The sequence below is a fragment of the Oncorhynchus keta genome, chromosome 33 (assembly GCF_023373465.1).
Source record: "Oncorhynchus keta strain PuntledgeMale-10-30-2019 chromosome 33, Oket_V2, whole genome shotgun sequence".
NCBI lineage: Eukaryota > Metazoa > Chordata > Actinopteri > Salmoniformes > Salmonidae > Oncorhynchus > Oncorhynchus keta.
Genome location: NC_068453.1, coordinates 666560 through 686278, shown reverse-complemented (window position 1 = coordinate 686278; position 19719 = coordinate 666560). Strand labels below are relative to the sequence as shown.

The 19719-nt window shown below is 43.6% G+C and overlaps 1 protein-coding gene across 3 annotated transcripts in view; it reads left to right on the top strand.

Annotated features, from left to right (window-relative positions):
- The window catches only part of masp1 (MBL associated serine protease 1), a 79685-nt gene that overhangs the window by 58884 nt on the left and 1082 nt on the right, over positions 1–19719 (top strand). For 2 of the 3 annotated variants that reach the window (XM_052491630.1, XM_035748318.2), the window contains 3 exons: positions 9358–9436; positions 15011–15148; positions 19479–19553. In XM_052491630.1, the coding sequence (XP_052347590.1) occupies positions 9358–9436; positions 15011–15148; positions 19479–19553 (292 nt within the window). Of the gene's footprint in view, positions 1–9357; positions 9437–9704; positions 9981–15010; positions 15149–19478; positions 19554–19719 lie in introns of those variants that run through there. The other variant, XM_052491631.1, reaches the window with a different exon arrangement.

The window sequence follows — 19719 nt, the reverse complement described above, 5'->3', positions numbered from 1 at the left end:
TTGGAATTAAAATTTCAGAATTTTTGGTGGTCTTCCTAAGCCAGGATTCAGACACAGCGAGAACATAGATCACGGCTGGATGTGTGTCGTGGAAATTCAGTACTGAGAGAGACTTGGTCATTGGTCACAGTCTTGACTGTTGAGCTGAGCAGCCTAACTGAAATAAAAAAAACTGATATTATATAGGACCTAAAAATGTTTAGTTAGACTGGTTCCATTTCCCATAAGCCACCTTGGTTATCTACACAGGATGATGTTTTACCCCCAACCCGGCTTAGTTTCCCAGATGCCAGGAAGATGAGACAATGAGGCATTATTCATAACTCTTCCAGGCTATCTCTATCTCGGGTCACACACACCACATCTTCCTGGTATTGAACGTATGCGTTTCTTGTCCCCACGCACAACAATGAGGAAGATCGTTCGGGAGGCAAAGAAAAGTCCAAGGGCCACTGTTGAGCTTTACAGAATTTGGTCGCATCTTCAGGTCACCAAGTCTCTAAATGTACAATTCGACACCCCCTCCATGCCAATAGGCTCTTTGTAAGGGTTGCCAGAAAGAAAGAAAAATACTTTATTGAGCGCAACCAACAAATGTAAACACCAGGAGTTTGCTGAATGCCATTGGCACTTCAATAGGAATCGGTCCTATGATCATGTCTCAGCTCTTGGAAGGAGAGGACCAAAGTGCAGCGTGGTGAGCGGGAATTTTCTTTATTTTAATCAAAATGACGCCAAACAAAACACTAAACACTACAAACATAAACCGTGAAGCTCAAAAGCAAAGTGCTCTAAACAGAGTCAACCTCCCACAAACACAGGTGGGAAAAAGGGTACCTAAGTATGGTTCCCAATCAGAGACAACGATAGATAGCTGTCCCTGATTGAAATAGAATAGAAATAGAAAACATAGAACACAAAACATAGTATGCCCACCCCAACTCACATCCTGACCAAACCAAAATAGAGACATAAAAAGGATCTCTAAGGCGTGACAGATCAGATGACATGAAAATACATGTATTTGGTGACGCATGCCAGTGGTGGGTTTGGTGTCAAAAGAAAGCTGCTATGCAGAAAATAACCTCATAACTCTACTGTAAAATATGGTGGTGCATCTTTTATGTCGTGGGGATATTAAGCTTCCACTGGTCCTAGGGCCATTGTTAAGGTAAATGGCATCAGGAACTTCACCAAGTACCAAGACATTTTAGCCAAATACCTGGTTACCTCTGCCAGGAGGCTGAAACTTGGCCCCACGTGGATCTTCTTGTAAAACAATAGCCCCAACACACATCGAAATCCACAAAGAAATGGTTCATTGACCATAACGTCAAGATTTGAAAAGGCCACCTCAGTCTCTGGATTAGCCCAAAGATTTGTTAAAATAAAACCTTTCATATATGTCGTGTCTTTGGCTATCCTTTCTCTGTAATTAATATTACCTGATTGAGCTAATCATGTAAATGTAATTAACTAGAAAGTCGGGGCACCACAAAATAATATTTATAGAGCTGTTATCTTCCGAATAAACTCTTGAAGACCTAGTAATATTTTACATCAATAGCAGTCAATATTATTCGTCACCTTATTTTAGCCTCATCTGAAATGTGTAAATTCTTGGTTATCTTCACGAACCCTGGCTAACAAGTTGAGTCAGCAATACAAAATTGTGTTTAATTATTTATTTACTAAATACCTAACTAATCATACAGAATTACATATACACAGAATGAATCATACCTTGATTACAAATTATGTCATAAAGGAAAACGTCCTTAGCGGATGGAACAGATATTACAGCTGGTTACACAAAGAAAAGGGGGCTGGGTTTGAGTGAAAGAGCAGGAAGACTGAAGAACAAAGGGAGAAGCGACGTCTCTATCGGGCCGTAGGCAGCTACTTTATCGTAAATACAGAATCTTATGCTTTCTAAATTATCGCCCATTTGGAAAAGGAAAATGCAATAAATATTTACTCTGAGCTGTTGGTCGTAGATGCTGGTCGTGTTGGCCAACAGATCTGCCTGTCCTCGGAAGAATGTCTCTGGTGGTGTGGTAAATTAAATACGTTGTAGTAACATCTTTGTGTGGTAGACGGAATACTCTGTCTATTCTTTCCTAGCCCGCGTTTGCAGCTGCTGTTGCTAACTCAACGGCTAGGAGGTATCACTTCTGTAGCGAATAAGAGTTCAAAGTTCATACCATTCGCAACCAAAGCTTACGCTGAGGTTGGCTTCATTCTGTAGTTATTATCTGAAGCCTTCTGATTCATTGTTTAGCTTACTAGCTAGCCAGCTAGCTATATGTCTTAAGCTAATGTGAACTGTTAGCTAGCTGGCTAACTTTAGCTGGCTGGCTCCCTAGCGGATGTTATTATTAGTTTCCCAGAGCTGTTTGCTTTTCTAGTTAGAGCCTAATGTTAGGCATTGTTGGCACTTTGTTCATTGTTGTTTAACTATCTAACGTTATCTGGCTGGCTCGTTAGCTAACGTTACATGACTTGTGTACAACACCCATTAAATATGACTGGTGTCAGTAAACATCTGCAAAAAAGTTGCCAGCTGAGCTGTTTCGGCTGTTTTCATGTTGTCCAGAGGTAAACAAATCATCGGCCAGAGCATCAAGTGTGCACTCCGAGAGTGCTCTGAGATGGGTGGGGCTAAAGCTTAAGAGGGTGTGAACAATGCTGAATGTGTATAGACAAAGAAGATCTCTTCACTCGATAGCAAAACATTCAAAGGCGATTTTCTTAAAAGTGAGTTTACAAGGTGATCAACTTTCAAAGCAGAATTTCTTTCCCATTGTTCCTCAAGTGCAGTGTATGTTTTACCATTTTGTACCTCTGAGTCTCTACTTTTATCCCATGTCAAAAACACATCTTCACATTTTGCTACATGAGACTGATTCCAGGTGGTGAGTCACAAATCAGAAAGGCTAAATCTGATTATTATGTAACCGCTCTTTCGGATTGTAATGGGAACCTGGCTAAACCCTGAAGGGATTGATTTCCTCCTCTCTGTCACAACAAATTAATTCAGACACTGGTCTCATTATGGGAAAAAATGCCATCATTGATGCATTTAATCACCATTTTATTTCAGCGGGCTATCTCTTTGAAAGAACTTCTAAGCTTATTCACAATGATATTGGGCTGGATGCTGATAGGGGAAACCTGCTGAATGATCAGAGAAATCACAGTCAAAGCTATTCTTTAAGACTATTGTTGTGGAAATTCTACATAGGGACATTCGAAGTCAATCTTAAATGAATCATTCTTTATTATCAGCATGGTGGGGAGGTTAGATCAGGATCCTGTCGATCAGGAGCAATTCCCGGGGCAGTCCCGTTAGTTCCCTTATATACAGACAAGTTATATTTCCAGGATTTAGCTTATTCATGATTCATAATTAATTCATCATTAACATTTGCTTCATTCATGTGACCGACCAATACAGGGTCATGCGTGTGACAGACCAATACCTCACAAGGCTTCTTCTCTCTAAGCTGAGACCTTGAAACTGAGATATCCCTTTCTCAAAACAAGGTTCTGGGCATACTGCCAAATTGCAGATACTGATAGTGAGGATTCGTTCAATCAGTCATTTCATGAACACAGAAATTGGTCATTAGAAAAGCATATGAATATAACACAGAAACAGGGTTCTGATAAAGGGACGTTTATTTTTTTATGATACTATCATACATGCTATACATGCTATTACCCCGACTGTTGATCTGGCTTTGTCAAAATTACAGTTAGATTGTATAGCTATACAGGAATCCCTTGCAGATTTAAAACTTTTACTTCATACTGGCAAAACTAAATACATGTTTTTAATCTCTCGTAAGAATGTTTCAGATGAACTACATGTTCACTCATTAGATGGTTCTCCAATCGAACGTGTTCGATACAATCCATCGAGAGTGTCACCGCCTGGTATGGCAAATACTCGGCCTCCGACCGAAAGGCACTACAGAGGGTAGTGCATACGAGAGAGAGAGAGAGAGAGAGAGAGAGAGAGAGAGAGAGAGAGAGAGAGAGAGAGAGAGAGAGAGAGAGAGAGAGAGAGAGAGAGAGAGAGAGAGAGAGAGAGAGAGAGAGACAGAGAGAGAGAGAGAGAGAGAGAGAGAGAGAGAGAGAGAGAGAGAGAGAGAGCATCTGAATTGCATCTGAAAAGAATATATGAATTCTACTTTATAATTTCACTTTATGTGAAACTATGAATAATGTTCTGTAAATGAGTTCATGCCAACAAATCCAATACGTGTTATTAAAAACTGTTCAGTGAGGACAACTTTTATCAAGCCAGGGGGAAAACCTGATTGGCTAAACACGGTACACAACACACTTCTTGCCTTTAAATCAGACTAAGGAGGAAACTATAGCCTTTGCAGTCAGTTGAGAACAAGTTCTCATTTACAACTGCGACCTGGCCAAGATAAAGCAAAGCAGTGTGACAAAAACAACAACACAGAGTTACACATTGTAACGCCGTTCTTCGTTTGTAGGAAGAGAGTTGGACCGAAATGCAGCGTAGTGGTTACTCATGACTTTAATAGAAAAAGTGACACATGAAATAACTATACAAAATACAAAACAACAAACGGAACGTGAAACCTAATACAGCCTATCTGGTGAAACTACACAGAGACAGGAACAATCACCCACGAAATACAAAGCGAAACCAGGCTACCTAAATACGGTTCCCAATCAGAGACAACGAGAATCACCTGACTCTGATTGAGAACAGCCTCAGGCAGCCAAGCCCATACAACACCCCTACTCAGCCGCAATCCCAATAATACAAAAACCCCAATACGAAATACAACATAAACCCATGTCACACCCTGGCCTGACCAAATAATAAAGAAAACACAAAATACTAAGACCAAGGCGTGACACACATGGGATAAACAAACGTACAGTCAATAACACAATAGAAAAATCTGTATACACTGTGTGCAAATTAAGTAAGGAGGTAAGGCAATAAATTGGCCATAGTGGCGAAGTAATTACAATTTGGCAATTAACGCTGGATAGATGTGCAAGTAGAAATATTGTGCAAAAGAGCAGAAAAAAAACATATGGGATGAGGTAAGTAGTTGGTTGGATGGGCTATTTACAGATGGGCTGTGTACAGCTGCAGCGATCGGTAAGCTGCTCTAACAGCTGATGCTTTAAAGTTAGTGAGGGAGATATACGTCTCCAAATTCAGCGATTTTTGCAATTCGTTCCAGTCATTGGCAGCAGAGAACTGTAAGGAAAGGCGGCGAAATGGGGTGTTAACTTTGGGGATGACCAGTGAAATTTTCCGGGTGGGTGTTGCTATGGTGACCAGTGAGCTGAGATAAGGCAGAGCTTTACCTAGCAAAGACTTATAGATGACCTGGAACCAGTGGGTTTGGCGACGAATATGTAGCGAGGATCAGCCAACGACAGCATACAGGTCAAGGATCGGTAGGATAGTCAGTTTTACGAGGTTATGTTTGGCATGAGTGAAGGAGGCTTTGTTGCAATATAGGAAGCCGATTCTAGATTTAATTTTGGATTGGAGATGCTTAATATGAGTCTGGAAGGAGAGTTTACAGTCTAGCCAGACACCTAGGTATTTAAAGTTGTCCACATATTCTGAGTCAGGACCGTCAATAGTAGTGATTCTAGCCGGGCGGGCGGGTGCGGGCAGCGATCGGTTGAAGAGCATGCATTTCGTTTTACTAGCATTTAAGATATATATATGTAATATATGCCATTTAGCAGACGCTTTTATCCAAAGCGACTTACAGTCATGTGTGCATACATTCTACGTATGGGTGGTCCCGGGGATCGAACCCACTACCCTGGCGTTACAAGCGCCATGCTCTACCAACTGAGCTACAGAAGGACCCCGTCCTTCTGCAGTTGGAGACCACGGAAGGAGTGTTGTATGCCATTGAAGCTCGTTTGGAGGTTTGTTAACAGTGTCCAAAGAAGGGCCATATGTACACAGAATGGCGGCGTCTGCATAGAGGTGGATCAAAGAGTCACCCGCAGCAAGAGCGACATCATTGATATATACAGAGAAAAGAGTCGGCCCGAGAATTGAACCCTGTAGCTCCCATATAGAGACTGCCAGAGGTCCTGACAACAGGCCCTCCGATTTGACACACTGAACTATATCTGAGAAGTAGTTGGTGAACCAGGCGAGGCAGTCATTTGAGAAACCAAGGCTGTTGAGTCTGCCGATAAGAATACGGTGATTGACAGAGTCTAAAGCCTTGCCCAGGTCGATGAAGACGGCTGCACGATGGTGGTTATGATATCATTTAGGACCTTGACAGGTTGCACACATTCCCTTTGGAGGTTTAGATTAAATTACTTAATATCGCTATCTGCCAGCCTTTGGGCTGTCTCCGTACATCAACCCCATTGAAAACCTGGGGTTTGAATTAAAGAGGACAGTCCATAAGCGCATGCCAAAGAATATCAAGGATCTGGAAGTATTCTGTATGGAGGAATTGTCTAAGATCCCTCTCAATGTGTTCTCCAATCTCATAAAACATTTTAGAAAAAGGCTCAGTGCCCTTGTCCTCACACGGGGAAGGTGGTGTAGTGTTGAAAATATGGGTCCCTTTCTTTTTTATGTATTTTTCTATTACTTGTCTCCTTCTCCTTCAAAGTGATTTACAGTCATGTTTGCATACATTTTCGTATGGGTGGCTCCAGTAGGAATCGACCCCATGACCAGAAGTGTGCACAGGGGCCCCCTCAGATTTGACTTACAGTATGTAATAGTATTAGCCACTTAGCAATTTTAGCTAGTCGGCTTTAACTAGCCCAGATAGGTTCCCAGCTCATAACTAGCTATCAAGAAGCAATTCAGGCTATCAATCAAGTTAGAGTAGCAAGCTTGTCTAACTATCTTAGCTGGCATGCCTGCTGACAAGTTTGGTAGACTTTAGAAAGCAAGCAATAACTTATGTACTGAATAAGACTCACATTCCTTTCAGTATTTCACCCAGATTTTAGTAGAGATGCATATTTTGTTTCTTTAAAAAAATAACCAGTCAGGAGGACACAGACAGCTCAAGAGATATGCTTAGATATGCAGAAAAAAAGACCTGTGTGTATATATACAGTGGGGAGAACAAGTATTTGATACACTGCCGATTTTGCAGGTTTTCCTACTTTTCCTACTAAAGCATGTAGAGGTCTGTAATTTTTATCATAGGTACACTTCAACTGTGAGAGATGGAATCTAAAACAAAAATCCAGAAAAACACATTGTATGATTTTTAAGTAATTCATTTGCATTTTTGTTTTAGATTCCATCTCTCACAGTTGAAGTGTACCTATGATACAAATTACAGACCTCTATGTCATGGTTTTCTTCTGGGGAAAGAGAGGCGGACCAAAATGCAGCGTGGTTAGTTTTGTACATCTTTAATAAAGATGAAAGTACAACAATCTACAAAACAAGAAACGTGAAAAAACCGAAACAGTCCTATCTGGTGCCACAAACACAATGACAGAATCACCCACCAACCAAGGACCAAGCGGTCTGTAATTTTTATCATAGGTACACTTCAACTGTAAAGGACAGCGACGACAGCAGCGGCAGCAGCAACAACAGCGGCCAGCATCACAGGACTCCTGGACATGGGAGGAGATATTGAACGGAGAGGGACCCTGTGCACAGGCTGGGGAATATCGCCGCCCCGAAGCAGAGCTGGAGGCAGCGAAAGCTGAGCGGCGGCGATATGAGGAGGCAGCACGGCATCGCGACAGGTACGAGAGGCAGCCCCAAAAAAATTTTGGGAGGAGGCACACGAGGTGTGGGGCTAAGCCAGGTAGCAGACCTGAGCTCACTCCTCGTGCTTATTATAAGCAGTGCGTTACTGGGCAGGCACCGTGTTATGCGGTTAAGCGCACGGTGTCGCCAGTACGTGCCAATAGCCCGGTACGCTATAGGGTAGCCCCCCGAGAGTGTCATGTGAGTGTGGGCATCCAGCCAGGGCATATGGTGCCTGCTCAGCGTGTCTGGTCGCCGGTACGCCGTTTCGGGCCAGGGTATCCTGCGCCGGCTCTGCGTGCTGTGTCTCCGGGGCGCTGGGAGGGTGCAGTGCGTCCTATGCCTGTGCTCCGCTCGTGCCGGGCAAATGTGGGAGTGGAGCCTAAGGGAGAGGTGCGCGTAGTAGGCACAAGATCTCCCGTGCTTACCCACAGCCCGGTTCAACCTGTGCCTGCACTCTGGAGGGTCCGGGCTAGAGTAGGGATCCAGCCTGGGGGAGTGGTGCCAAGGCTGCGCACCAGAGCTCCAGTGCTCCCCCACCGCCCGGTCCTTCAGGTGCCTCCTCCTAACGCCAGGCCTCCTGGAGGTCTCCCCAGCCTTGTGGGTCCTGGGGCAGCCCCACGCACCAGGCTGTTTCTCTGTCGCCTCCCTACAGGTGGGCCTGTCTGTCCGGCGCTCCCGGAGTCTCCCGCCTGTCCAGCGCAGCCGGAGCCTCCCGCCTGTCCGGCGCAGCCGGAGCCTCCCGCCCCTCTGTCCCGAGCTTCCGCCCCTCTGTCCCGAGCTTCCGCCCCTCTGTCCGGTGGGGTCAATTGGAAGGGTTGCCGTGGTTAGGAAGCCACGGAGGCGGACAATGAGGCGGACTAAGACGATGGTAAAGTGGGGTCCGCGTCCCGCTCCAGAGTCGCCACCGCGGACAGACGCCCACCCAGACCCACCCCTATAGGTTAAGGTTTTGCGGCCGGAGTCCGCACCTTTGGGGGGGGGGGGTACTGTCACGTTCTGACCTTTATTTCCTTTGTTTTGTATTTATTTAGTATGGTCAGGGCGTGAGTTGGGTGGGCAGTCTATGTTTGTTTTTCTATGATTTGGCTAGTTGTATGTTTCGGCCTAGTATGGTTCTCAATCAGAGGCAGGTGTCATTAGGTGTCTCTGATTGAGAATCATACTTAGGTAGCCTGGGATGCACTGTTTGTTTGTGGGTGATTGTCTATGTTAGTGGCTTGTGTCAGCACAGGTCTCATTTGTAGCTTCACGGTCGTTATTTGTTTATTGTTTTTGTTCAGTACTTTCTTTAATTAAATATTCACTATGAACACATACCACGCTGCGTTTTGGTCCTCTGATCCTTCTCGCCTCTCCTCTTCAGATGAAGAGGAGGACGACCGTGACACTCTACATGCTTTGTAAGTAGGAAAACCTGCTAAATCGGCAGTGTATCAAATACTTGCTCTCCCCACTTAATATATATCACTTTTTTTTTACATAGAATTATGCATAGTGATGCAGGAAAAAGCTGTTTTAGCTGTTTGAAAAATGCTACATTTTGTTGATCAATTGTATTTTTCCTCTCTCTCTCTTTCTGAAAGGATGGAGAGGAACTGGAGCACTTTCAGATCGAGTGTCAGAAAGATGGCTCATGGAACAGTTTTGTCCCACTTTGTGAAAGTAAGTGATAATGTGTGTGTGCGCCTGCATGTTTTTGTGTGTTGTATGGCATAGAATTTGGTTCAGTGTAGATTGGATTTCAATCCGAGTATCATATTAATGTAATGTTTAATGAGGCCTCTATATCACATAGGAACTTCCTGGTCCTTTCATTGTATTCTGCCTTCTGTGTATATATTTGCATTGTACAGTACTCTGTCTCCTCTTTCCCTCTCTCCATATTCTCTCTCTCCCTCTTTCCCTACTCCTCTCATCCACCGCCATCCAGAAATTGAATCTCGGAGGAGCCGTCGATCTCTGCCCAGCATTCTAAGAAATCAGATACTGTACTAAAGCCATGCAGTGACATCTAACCAGTGTCCCTGTACAGACTTGTTGTCTTCAAGTTCAGTGCTTCTCTAGATCACTCCTTGCATTGTCAATGAGAGAAAAGCAATTGTAGGAAGTCATAAGGAATCTTTTCCCCTTGTCTCCCTCATCACACTGTACTGTTGACTCTGGAGTGTGACATCACACACTGCAATAAACTCTGGAATCTTTCTTATTCAGTGTGTTTGTGTTTATTTCACTGTAATAATTTATTTAGTTAACTAGGCAAGCCAGTTAAGAACAAATTCTTATTTACAATGACAGCCTACCCTGACCAACGCTGGGCCAATTGTGCGCCACCCTATGGGACTCCCAATCACAGCCAGATGTGAAACAGCCTGGATTTGAACCAGGGACTGTAGTGATCCCTTTTGCACTGAGATGCAGAGCCTTAGACTGGTGCGCCACTCGGGAGCCCAATACAAACTCAATTGAATAACCACAGCTTAGAAAATAGAATCTCAGAGCAGAAAGAGAAGCATGCCATATTTATTTCACAACCTCTATGGTGGACTGAATTCTTTAGCGTCATGAGCACATGACGAGAGGTACAGTTCCACTACAATATGCTTTCTCCCATTGGCTCATCTCTCTTCTATTAGTCATGTTATTGGTGATCATCAGACTCCCATCCATTCAGTAGTCTGTAATAGTCCGGGTTTTCCCCAAAGAATGTAAGAAAGGCGCTGCGTCACCTTGTGGACTGGCTGCACCACTATGTCAAAATTGAAAGAAGGAAATGGCAGTTACAGGTGTTCAAAAATGCAAAAATCTCTGTGCTTTTAATTTATCTGCATTTCCAGCCATTATATTTAGCCTCACAAAGTTTTTACATAAACAGTTACATTCATGAATTGTATTGACTGAAATAGGTCAGTCAAAGCAAAAACCTAATAAAAATGAATGTACAGTACAAGTCAAAGGTTTGGACACATCTAATCATTCAAGTGTTTTTCTTTATTTTTACTATTTTCTACATTGTAGAATAATAGTGAAGACATCAAAACTATGAAATTACACATGGAATCATGTAGTATCCAAAAAGTGTTAAACAAATCAAAATATATTTTATATTTGAGATTCTTCAAAGTAGACACCCTTTCCCCTGATGATAGCTTTGCACACTGTTGGCATTATCTCAACCAGCTTCATGAGGTAGTCACCTGGAATGCATTTCAATTAACAGGTGTTTCTTGTTAAAAGTTACATGTGCATGTTCGTGAGAGTCTCTGCTTTTCATTAATAGTTTGTAGCACAAACCATTTCGGACTCTACGGATGTTTTTTTCAAACTCTAACAGGATCGGTGTGTCCTCAGCGGGATGGTTGAGCGAACGTAGGCTAATGCGATTAGCATGAGGTTGTAAGTAATACGAACATTTCCCAGGACATAGACATATCTGATATTGACAGAAAGCTTAAATTCTTGTTAATCTAACTGACTGTCCAATAAAGAGTAGCTATTATAGTGAAAGGATACAATGCTATTGTTTGAGGAGAGTGCACAGTTATGAACATACAAATTTATTAATTAACCAATTAGGAACATTTGGGCAGTTTTGATACAAACTTTTGAACATAAATGCAATGGTTCATTGGATCAGTCTAAAACGTTGCACATACACTGCTGCCATCTAGTGGGCAAAATATAAATTGTGCCTGGTTTGGAATAATACATTATGGCCTTTTTCTTGTATTTCAAAGATGATTGTCACGCCTTGGTCATAGTATTTGGTGTTTTCTTTATTATTTGATCAGGCCAGGGTGTGACATGGGTTTATGTTATATTGTATGTTCGTATTGGGGTTTGTAGTATGTGGGATCGCGGCTGATTAGGGGTGTTGTATAGGCTTGGCTGCCTGAGGCGGTTCTCAATAAGAGTCAGGTGATTCTCGTTGTCTCTGATTGGGAACCGTATTTAGGTAGCCTGGTTTCGCTTTGTATTTTGTGGGTGATTGTTCCTGTCTCTGTGTAGTTTCACCAGATAGGCTGTAATTAGGTTTCACGTTCCGTTTGTTGTTTTGTATTTTGTATAGTATTTTCATGTGTCACTTTTTCTATTAAAGTCATGAGTAACCACTACGCTGCATTTCGGTCCGACTCTCATTCTACAAACGAAGAACGCCGTTACAGAATCACCCACCACACTCGGACCGAGCAGCGTGTTAACAGGCAGCAGCGAAAGGAGGATGTTATGGACAGCAGAGGCATGGAGTATACGACGTGGGAAGAAATCGACAGGTGGGCGGCCGACCCAGAGAGAGTGCAGGTGCCCGCCTGGGATTCGCTGGAGCAATGCGAAGAGGGCTATAGGCGAATATAATCGAAAAGAAAGAGACGGCGGTGCAGAGCGAAACCCGAAAGTCACCCCCAAATATTTATTGGGGGGGGGGGCTCAGGGAGAGAGTAGCAGAGTCAGGAGTCAGACCTGAGCCTACTCTCCCTGTTAATCGTGAAGAGCAGCTGCAGTGGGAGAGGCTGCACCACCTGAAGAAATGGACATGGGAGGAAGAACTGGACGGTAAAGGACCCTGGGCTCAGCCTGGAGAATATCGCCGCCCCAAGGAAGAACTGGAGGCGGTGAAAGCTGAGAGGCGCAGATATGAGGAGGCAGCACGGCGTAGCGGATGGAAGCCTGAGAACCAGCCCCAAAAATTTATTGGGGGGGGGCTCAGGGAGAGTATGGCTGAGTCAGGAGATAGACCTGAGCCAACTCTCCTTGTTTATCGTGAGGAGCCAAGGAGGAGACCAGAACCAGAGCCGGTGTTAGAGGTGAGCGAAGCAGAGACTAGGAAGGAGTTAATGGGGAAAGTGGAGGAGAGAGTAATGAGGGAGTTGCTAGCTTGGTGCTTTAGGTACAAGATTCGTCCAACTGAGCGTGTCGGGGATTTGATGGCACCTGGGTCAGCGCTCCATACTCGTCCTGAGGTGTGTGTTAGTCGGCTGGTGAAAAATGTGCCAGCCTCACGCACTAAGCCTCCTGTGCACATCCCTAGCCTTGCACGTCCTGTGCCAACACTGCTCTCAAGATCTCCAGTACGCCTTCACGTTCTAGCCCATCCTGTGCCACCTCCACACTCCAGTCCTCCGGTAGCAGCTCCACGCACCAGGCTGCCTGTGCGTGTCCTCGATCCAGTACCACCAGTTCCAGCACCACGCACCAGGCTTTCAGTGCGCCTCGCCTGTTCAGCGCAGCCAGCGCCTTTCTCCTCTACTGCGCTGCCGGAGTCTCCCGCCTGCCCAGCGCCGCCAGTGCCGCCAGTCTGCCCAGCGCCGCCAGCGCCACCAGTCTGCCCAGCGTCGCCAGTCTGCTCAGCGTCGCCAGTCTGCCCAGCGCCGCCAGTCTGCCCAGCGCCGCCAGTCTGCCCAGCGCCGCCAGTCTGCCCAGCGCCGACCAGTCTGCCCAGCACCGCCAGTCTGTCAGGATCAGTTAGATCCACCAGTCAGCCTGGATCCACCAGTCTGCCAGGATCCGCCAGAAGTGCCAGTCAGTCAGGATCCGCCAGAAGTGCCAGTCAGCCAGGATCCGCCAGAAGTGCCAGTCGGCAAAGGATCTGCCAGTCGGCAAAGGATCTGCCAGTCGGCCAGGATCTGCCAGTCGGCCAGGATCTGCCAGTCGGCCAGGATCTGTCAGTCTGCATGACGCAGCCAGAGCTGTCAGTCTGCAAGGAGCTGTCAGTCTGCATAGAGCAGCTAGATCTGCCAGTCAACCAGATTCTTCCAGATCTGCCAGTCAACCAGTCTCTTCCAGATCTGCCAGTCAACCAGTCTCTTCCAGATCTGCCAGTCAACCCCAGAATCTTCCAGATCCGCCAGTTAGCCAGGATCTACCGGAGCCTACTACCTGCCTGAGCTTCATCTCAGTACTGGGCTTCCTCTCAGTACTGGGCTTTCTCTCAGTACTGGGCTTCCCTCAGTTCCGGGCTGCCCCTCAGTTCCGGGCTGCCCCTCAGTTCCGGGCTGCCCCTCAGTCTCGAGCTGCCCCTCAGTCCCGAGCTGCCCCTCAGTCACGAGCTGCTCCTCAGTTCTGTGGGGTTCTGGGTGAGGACTATTAGGCCATGGTCGGCGGCGAGGGTGGATTATCCCAGGACGCGAAGGGGGGGAACTATGACTTTAATGGAGTGGGGTCCACGTCCCGAGCCAGGACCGCCACCATGGACAGACGCCCACCCGGACCCTCCCTATGGTTTTGAGGTGCGTCCGGGAGTCCGCACCTTAGGGGGGGGGGTTCTGTCACGCCTTGGTCATAGTATTTTGTGTTTTCTTTATTATTTGATCAGGCCAGGGTGTGACATGGGTTTATGTTATATTGTATGTTCGTATTGGGGTTTGTAGTATGTGGGATCGCGGCTGATTAGGGGTGTTGTATAGGCTTGGCTGCCTGAGGCGGTTCTCAATCAGAGTCAGGTGATTCTCGTTGTCTCTGATTGGGAACCGTATTTAGGTAGCCTGGTTTCGCTTTGTATTTTGTGGGTGATTGTTCCTGTCTCTGTGTAGTTTCACCAGATAGGCTGTAATTAGGTTTCACGTTCCGTTTGTTGTTTTGTATTTTGTATAGTATTTTCATGTGTCACTTTTTCTATTAAAGTCATGAGTAACCACTAAGCATTTCGGTCCGACTCTCTTTTGACAAACGAAGAACGCTGTTACAATGATGGTACAAAAAAAGAACAAATTCTCCTACATTAATTTTACATTTCCTCAAACTTCAAAGTGTTTCAATCAAATGGTTTCAGGAATATGCATATCCTTGCTTCAGGTCCTAAGCTACAGGCAGTTTGGGTATGTCATTTTCGGGATCCGTCATTTTCCTTATCTCACAAACACCACTCTAGCTCAGCCCCCCTTAATCACACAGACTAATGGTTGGTACCAACGGATGCAGAAGAAAAGATCCAATGGTATAAACCAGAAGTCTTTAGCTTAAACACACAAGGGTTAGATTTGGGGTTAGAAGTCCAAATCGCGCCGGTGTCGCGGTGGGACTGATTGTGTTTTTAAAAATCCTGTGGAGAACCCTGAAGTCATTAAAAAAATCATTAATATTATCAAGTACATGGAGAATAAATTATATCTGCCGATCTAATGACATGTTTGTGCTGCTCACGTCCCATGTTTCCTCTTTAACCCTTGTCCAGTTGTCGATCCATTTCTTCAAACCATACAGTATTTGCTAATACTCTTTTTCCTCTCCTTCCTCTCTCAGTGGTGGATTGTGGGACTCCTGGGGAGGTTGCCATGGGTGACGTCATCTTCGAGAGCTCTAGCAACAGCACCCTGTTCGGTTCTATAATCCAGTACATCTGCAAGGAATCCATGTACCAGATTCACCCCAAGATCAACAGTATGTTCCCGTCTTAGGGCCCAAAGTGTTCTTGACCATGCAACCTGACCAGGAAAACCTCTGGTTCCTATAAGAGCCAGGGCCCGGTTTCCAAAAAGCATCTTAAGGCTAAATTCATCGATATAACCTTCATAAGGTAATCTTTCAATTTCCGAGCAGCTTCCCAAAATCGTCTTTATTAACGTTGCACTTGAAAACGCTCGTACTATAACGCCTGCCTCAGAGCACTCTGAGAACAGCAAAGTGCGTCGTTAGATTTCCGCTAAACATAGAATGAAGATGTTTCTGTCTCTCTGTGAACGCTGAAAACGTAATTGTTAAATATAAATAGCCTAAAAAAGTTTGCAATGTTGTATACAAGGGAAGCAAGGATTCAATTTTATTTTTATGAAAACCGAGATGCACCAAATTGTCAAATGCACCAGATTATATGATAGCTAGATTGGGCTACATATTGACATTACTTTCATATGTATGTACAATCAATAAACCTACCGAGTATTAAACCATTGGATTAGGCTACACCTGAGCCGCTTCAATATATATATATTATATTAGGCCTATAGGCCTGAAAGCTCATGCATTTCCCTGTAGCCTAACCAATAATCTAAAGGTCAACATAGAGGGTTGCCAGTTGATGTATGACACATCCTGATGGCCATGTTGGAATCCCACCACATCAATTATATGGACAACTACAGCCAAGTGGCTACCCCATGCTGCATGTTAACATAAAATAAGTTGATTCATTATCACGGTCAATTTCTGTGCAGTATTTAGCTGCTCTAACAAAGCAGGAAAGACAACAGGATTTTTTTTTTTTACAGATGACCTGCAATCATGAAACAAGACTCAAGAACTGTCAGAAAAGCAAAGAAACCTTTTTGCTCGTGAAGACCCACTGGTAAGTCTAATAGTTTTTTTTTTTAGTTTGGCTGTTATGCTAAACAGGCGTTAAGAACAAGACTAGTCAACATTAGCTAGCTATATAGCTTTTAGCCTAGCTATTACCATGTCTCTTACATAGGCGGCGAGTGAGTTTCAAGTACTTCAGGAAGCAATTTTTTTGCATCTATCATCGCATTTGCAGACTAATGTAAGCCTACTATTCCTAATGTGATGAGTAGATTGGATAGTCATAATTTAGGCTATTAATGAGTGTGTAGTGGAATAGGCCTACAGGTTTATTTCCTTTGCACAGGAAAAATGTGGCCTTTGATAAACATTTAATGAAATTCTGCTACACTTTATATGACTGGAGACATTAGCAGAATCTTTTTTAAGATGACGGTAGCCTAAGCCTACTCTGATGACAGAACAATAAAACAACCTTTTCTTAGATGCAACCATGCAATCTAGACTTATGAGAAGGGGTAATGGCTAGAAGGGATCCAGCTTTTGTCAAAAAGTTATAAGTATATATTTTTTAGCATTTTAGCTGAACCTTTTCCTAACCTTAACCTAATTATCTTAACCTGCTGTGTAATTACTACTAACCTGCTAAAAAAGTCACATTTGATGTTAATTTTACAAAAGCTGGATCCTTCTAGCCATGACCATGAAAAGGGGATAAACAAATTCTACAATATGACATCCAAATAGCCTAGAAGAGGATATTATTGTCTAGAAAGACTCCAGTGGTACTGACCCAATGATAATTTCTTGAGCACTTTATTCATAAGAGGGGAAATGTATGGACATTACAGTCATAGGAAAAAGGCCTCAATGGGGTAGGACAACCTGCTGTGTTGACTGTTGGTTGTTCCAACAATAGATTGAATCTTTATATAATACTAAAACACCTGAATGATTTAAAACCAACCAAACAATCAAGAGCCCTGATGATATAGATTACCTAATGAATTTACAGGATATTCTAACATCAGGTGTCCTTTTCATTTGTTTATGTACTGTAGGTTCACCAGCTGACCTCTATCAAGACACCCATCGACTTGATTCCCACTGTGAAGCTGAGCAATGCTGCAGCAGTTTACTACTTTGTCCTTTTCCAGATATGAAAGGAGACATCCCTCAAAACAATACAAGATGGTACAAGATGGTTGTATTATGCTGTGCTTTGGTCAATCTAAATGATTCTGTTGTGCCATTTGAGTACAAAGTACCTTCACCTTGTCCTCATGCCCCTTATACTGTATGACTATATAACATGTCATTTGGATATATGTATGTAAAATACTATTGTTTATGAGTTTGTGAACATACTTTATTTCAATAATAGGCTATATTGTTGTATGGGTGAAATGAAAAGTATTTTGTGTGTCATCTCTGCTTTTTCTTGCCCCATTGAATAAAATATATTTCTTATAGCCCAACTATTCTTTCTTTACAGTTTAAACACATTAGGCAAACCATATTCATTATCATAGTGGCAACTCCAAGTGCCACTGAGACCTTCTGGGAGAAAAGTATCTGTCATTGAACTTGGTGGTAGTAGTAGTTGTGTGTATGTTTTAAACTAAACAATTTCATGTCAGCACAATGCATATACAAAAACGAATATAGTGATTAGCCTCATATGCATTGTTTACTGGTATCATTTTTAAATTGAGAACATATAGCTCAACACTATGTAAACAATGTGTGAGTTAAGCTATTCTTTGCTTCAGCACACATTAGCTGCTGCCTCGGTAGCAGATGCTATTTTTAGGTCATGTTGATGTTTTCTAAATGGCAATTGAGGGAACGAGCAATAAAATAAAATAACAACTCAATGTTTATATCCCAAGACAAATTAGCTAGCAACAGCAAGCTAGCTAAATAGGACAAATTAGCTAGCAAGTGCAAGCTTATTAATTAAATTGCCATGAATGTTGAATGCTTTTCGACCTGTCCCCAAATTAATATACTTAGTTCAGAGTTTGTTTTGATATTTTAACCTGCGTGTCGTGATCGTGTTTGGTGTGGGGGGACAAAATACATTTATGCAGGATGGAGCATGTACGCAGGTTTGGGTTCCGTGTTAGAATGCATAACACATGGCAAACATATCATACAAAAACTTAAATAAATAGCTGGTGCCGAAGAAAATGGCTGATGTTTTACATTCTTCCAACCAATTGTGCAATTTTGTATTGTTTTTTGCATTTTGTGTAACTTATTTTTTTTAACTTATTGTGTACATAATGTTGCTACTACCGTCTCTTATGACCGAAAATAACTTCTGGACATCAGAAAAGCGATTACTCACCACGGACTGGAAGAAACTTTTTCCTTCAACGAGTCCGACAAGAAGGATATCCTGCTTTCACTGGAACAGGCCCAGATCCACGCCTTTTGCGTGAAGAAAATACGCTGGGAAAAGGGGACGCAGATCGGGGATCCTTCTATCCTCCTAATTCCTGTTTACAAGCTAAACAAAGCAGGAAGTACCGGTACTCAATACGGAAGTGGTCAGATGACACGGATGCTACACTACAGGACTGTTTTACTATCACAGACTGGAATATGTTCCGGGATTAATCCAATGGCATTCAGGAATACACCAACTCAGTCATTGGCTTCATCAATAAGTGCATGGATAACATCATCCCCACCGTGACTGTACGTACAACGTACATATCCCAACCAGAATCCATGGATTACAGGCAACATCCGCATCAAGCTAAAGGCTAGAGCTGACGCTTTCAAAGAGCGGGAGACTAATCCGGGTGCTTATAGGAAATCCCACTGTCCTCAGACGAACCATCAAACAAGCAAAACGTCAATACAGATTAAAGATTAAATCGACATTTCAAGACATCAGTCCGGAAGTTAAAGCTTGGTCGCAAGTGGGTCTTCCAAATGGACAATGACCCCAAGCATACTTCCAATGTTGTGGCAAAATGACTTAAGGACAACAAAGTCAAGGTATTGGAGTGGCCATCACAAAGCCCTGACCTCAATCCTTTAGAAAATGTGTGGTCAGAACTGAAAAAGCGTGTGCGAGCAAGGAAGCCTACAAACCTGACTCAGTTACACCAGCTATTTCAGGAGGAATGGGCCAACATTCACCCAACTTATTGTGGGAAGCTTGTGGAAGTCTTCCCAAAACGTTTGACCCAAGATAAATCATTTAAATGCAATGCTACCAAATACTAATTGAGTGTATGTAAACTTCTGACCCACTGGGAATGTGGGTCAGAAGAAATGAATGCTGTGAAATGTTATTCTGACATTTCACTTGTTAAAATAAAGTGGTGATCCTAACTGACCTAAAACAGGGAATGTTTACTAGGATTAAATTGTGAAAAACTGAGTTTAAATGTATTTCGCTAAGGTGTATGTAAACTTCCGACTTCAACTGTATATAATTTATTGACTGTCTGTGCAGGTATGTACACCTGTGGAGAGAAGGGAGAGTGGACCAACTCAGAACATGGGACTAAAACTCCTACCTGTTTGCCAGGTAAGCTTCACAACTGCAGGCCTAACTGTTGAATTTGTACAGTAAGCGTGTATGGATCCGATCTGTAGGGATCCGAGTTCCGGTCTCCTGTTCAGGAAACCATCGTCTAAACTATTTCAAAATTCTTTCTTGGACCGAGCGTGCCACTGATTTTAAGTTGCAAACA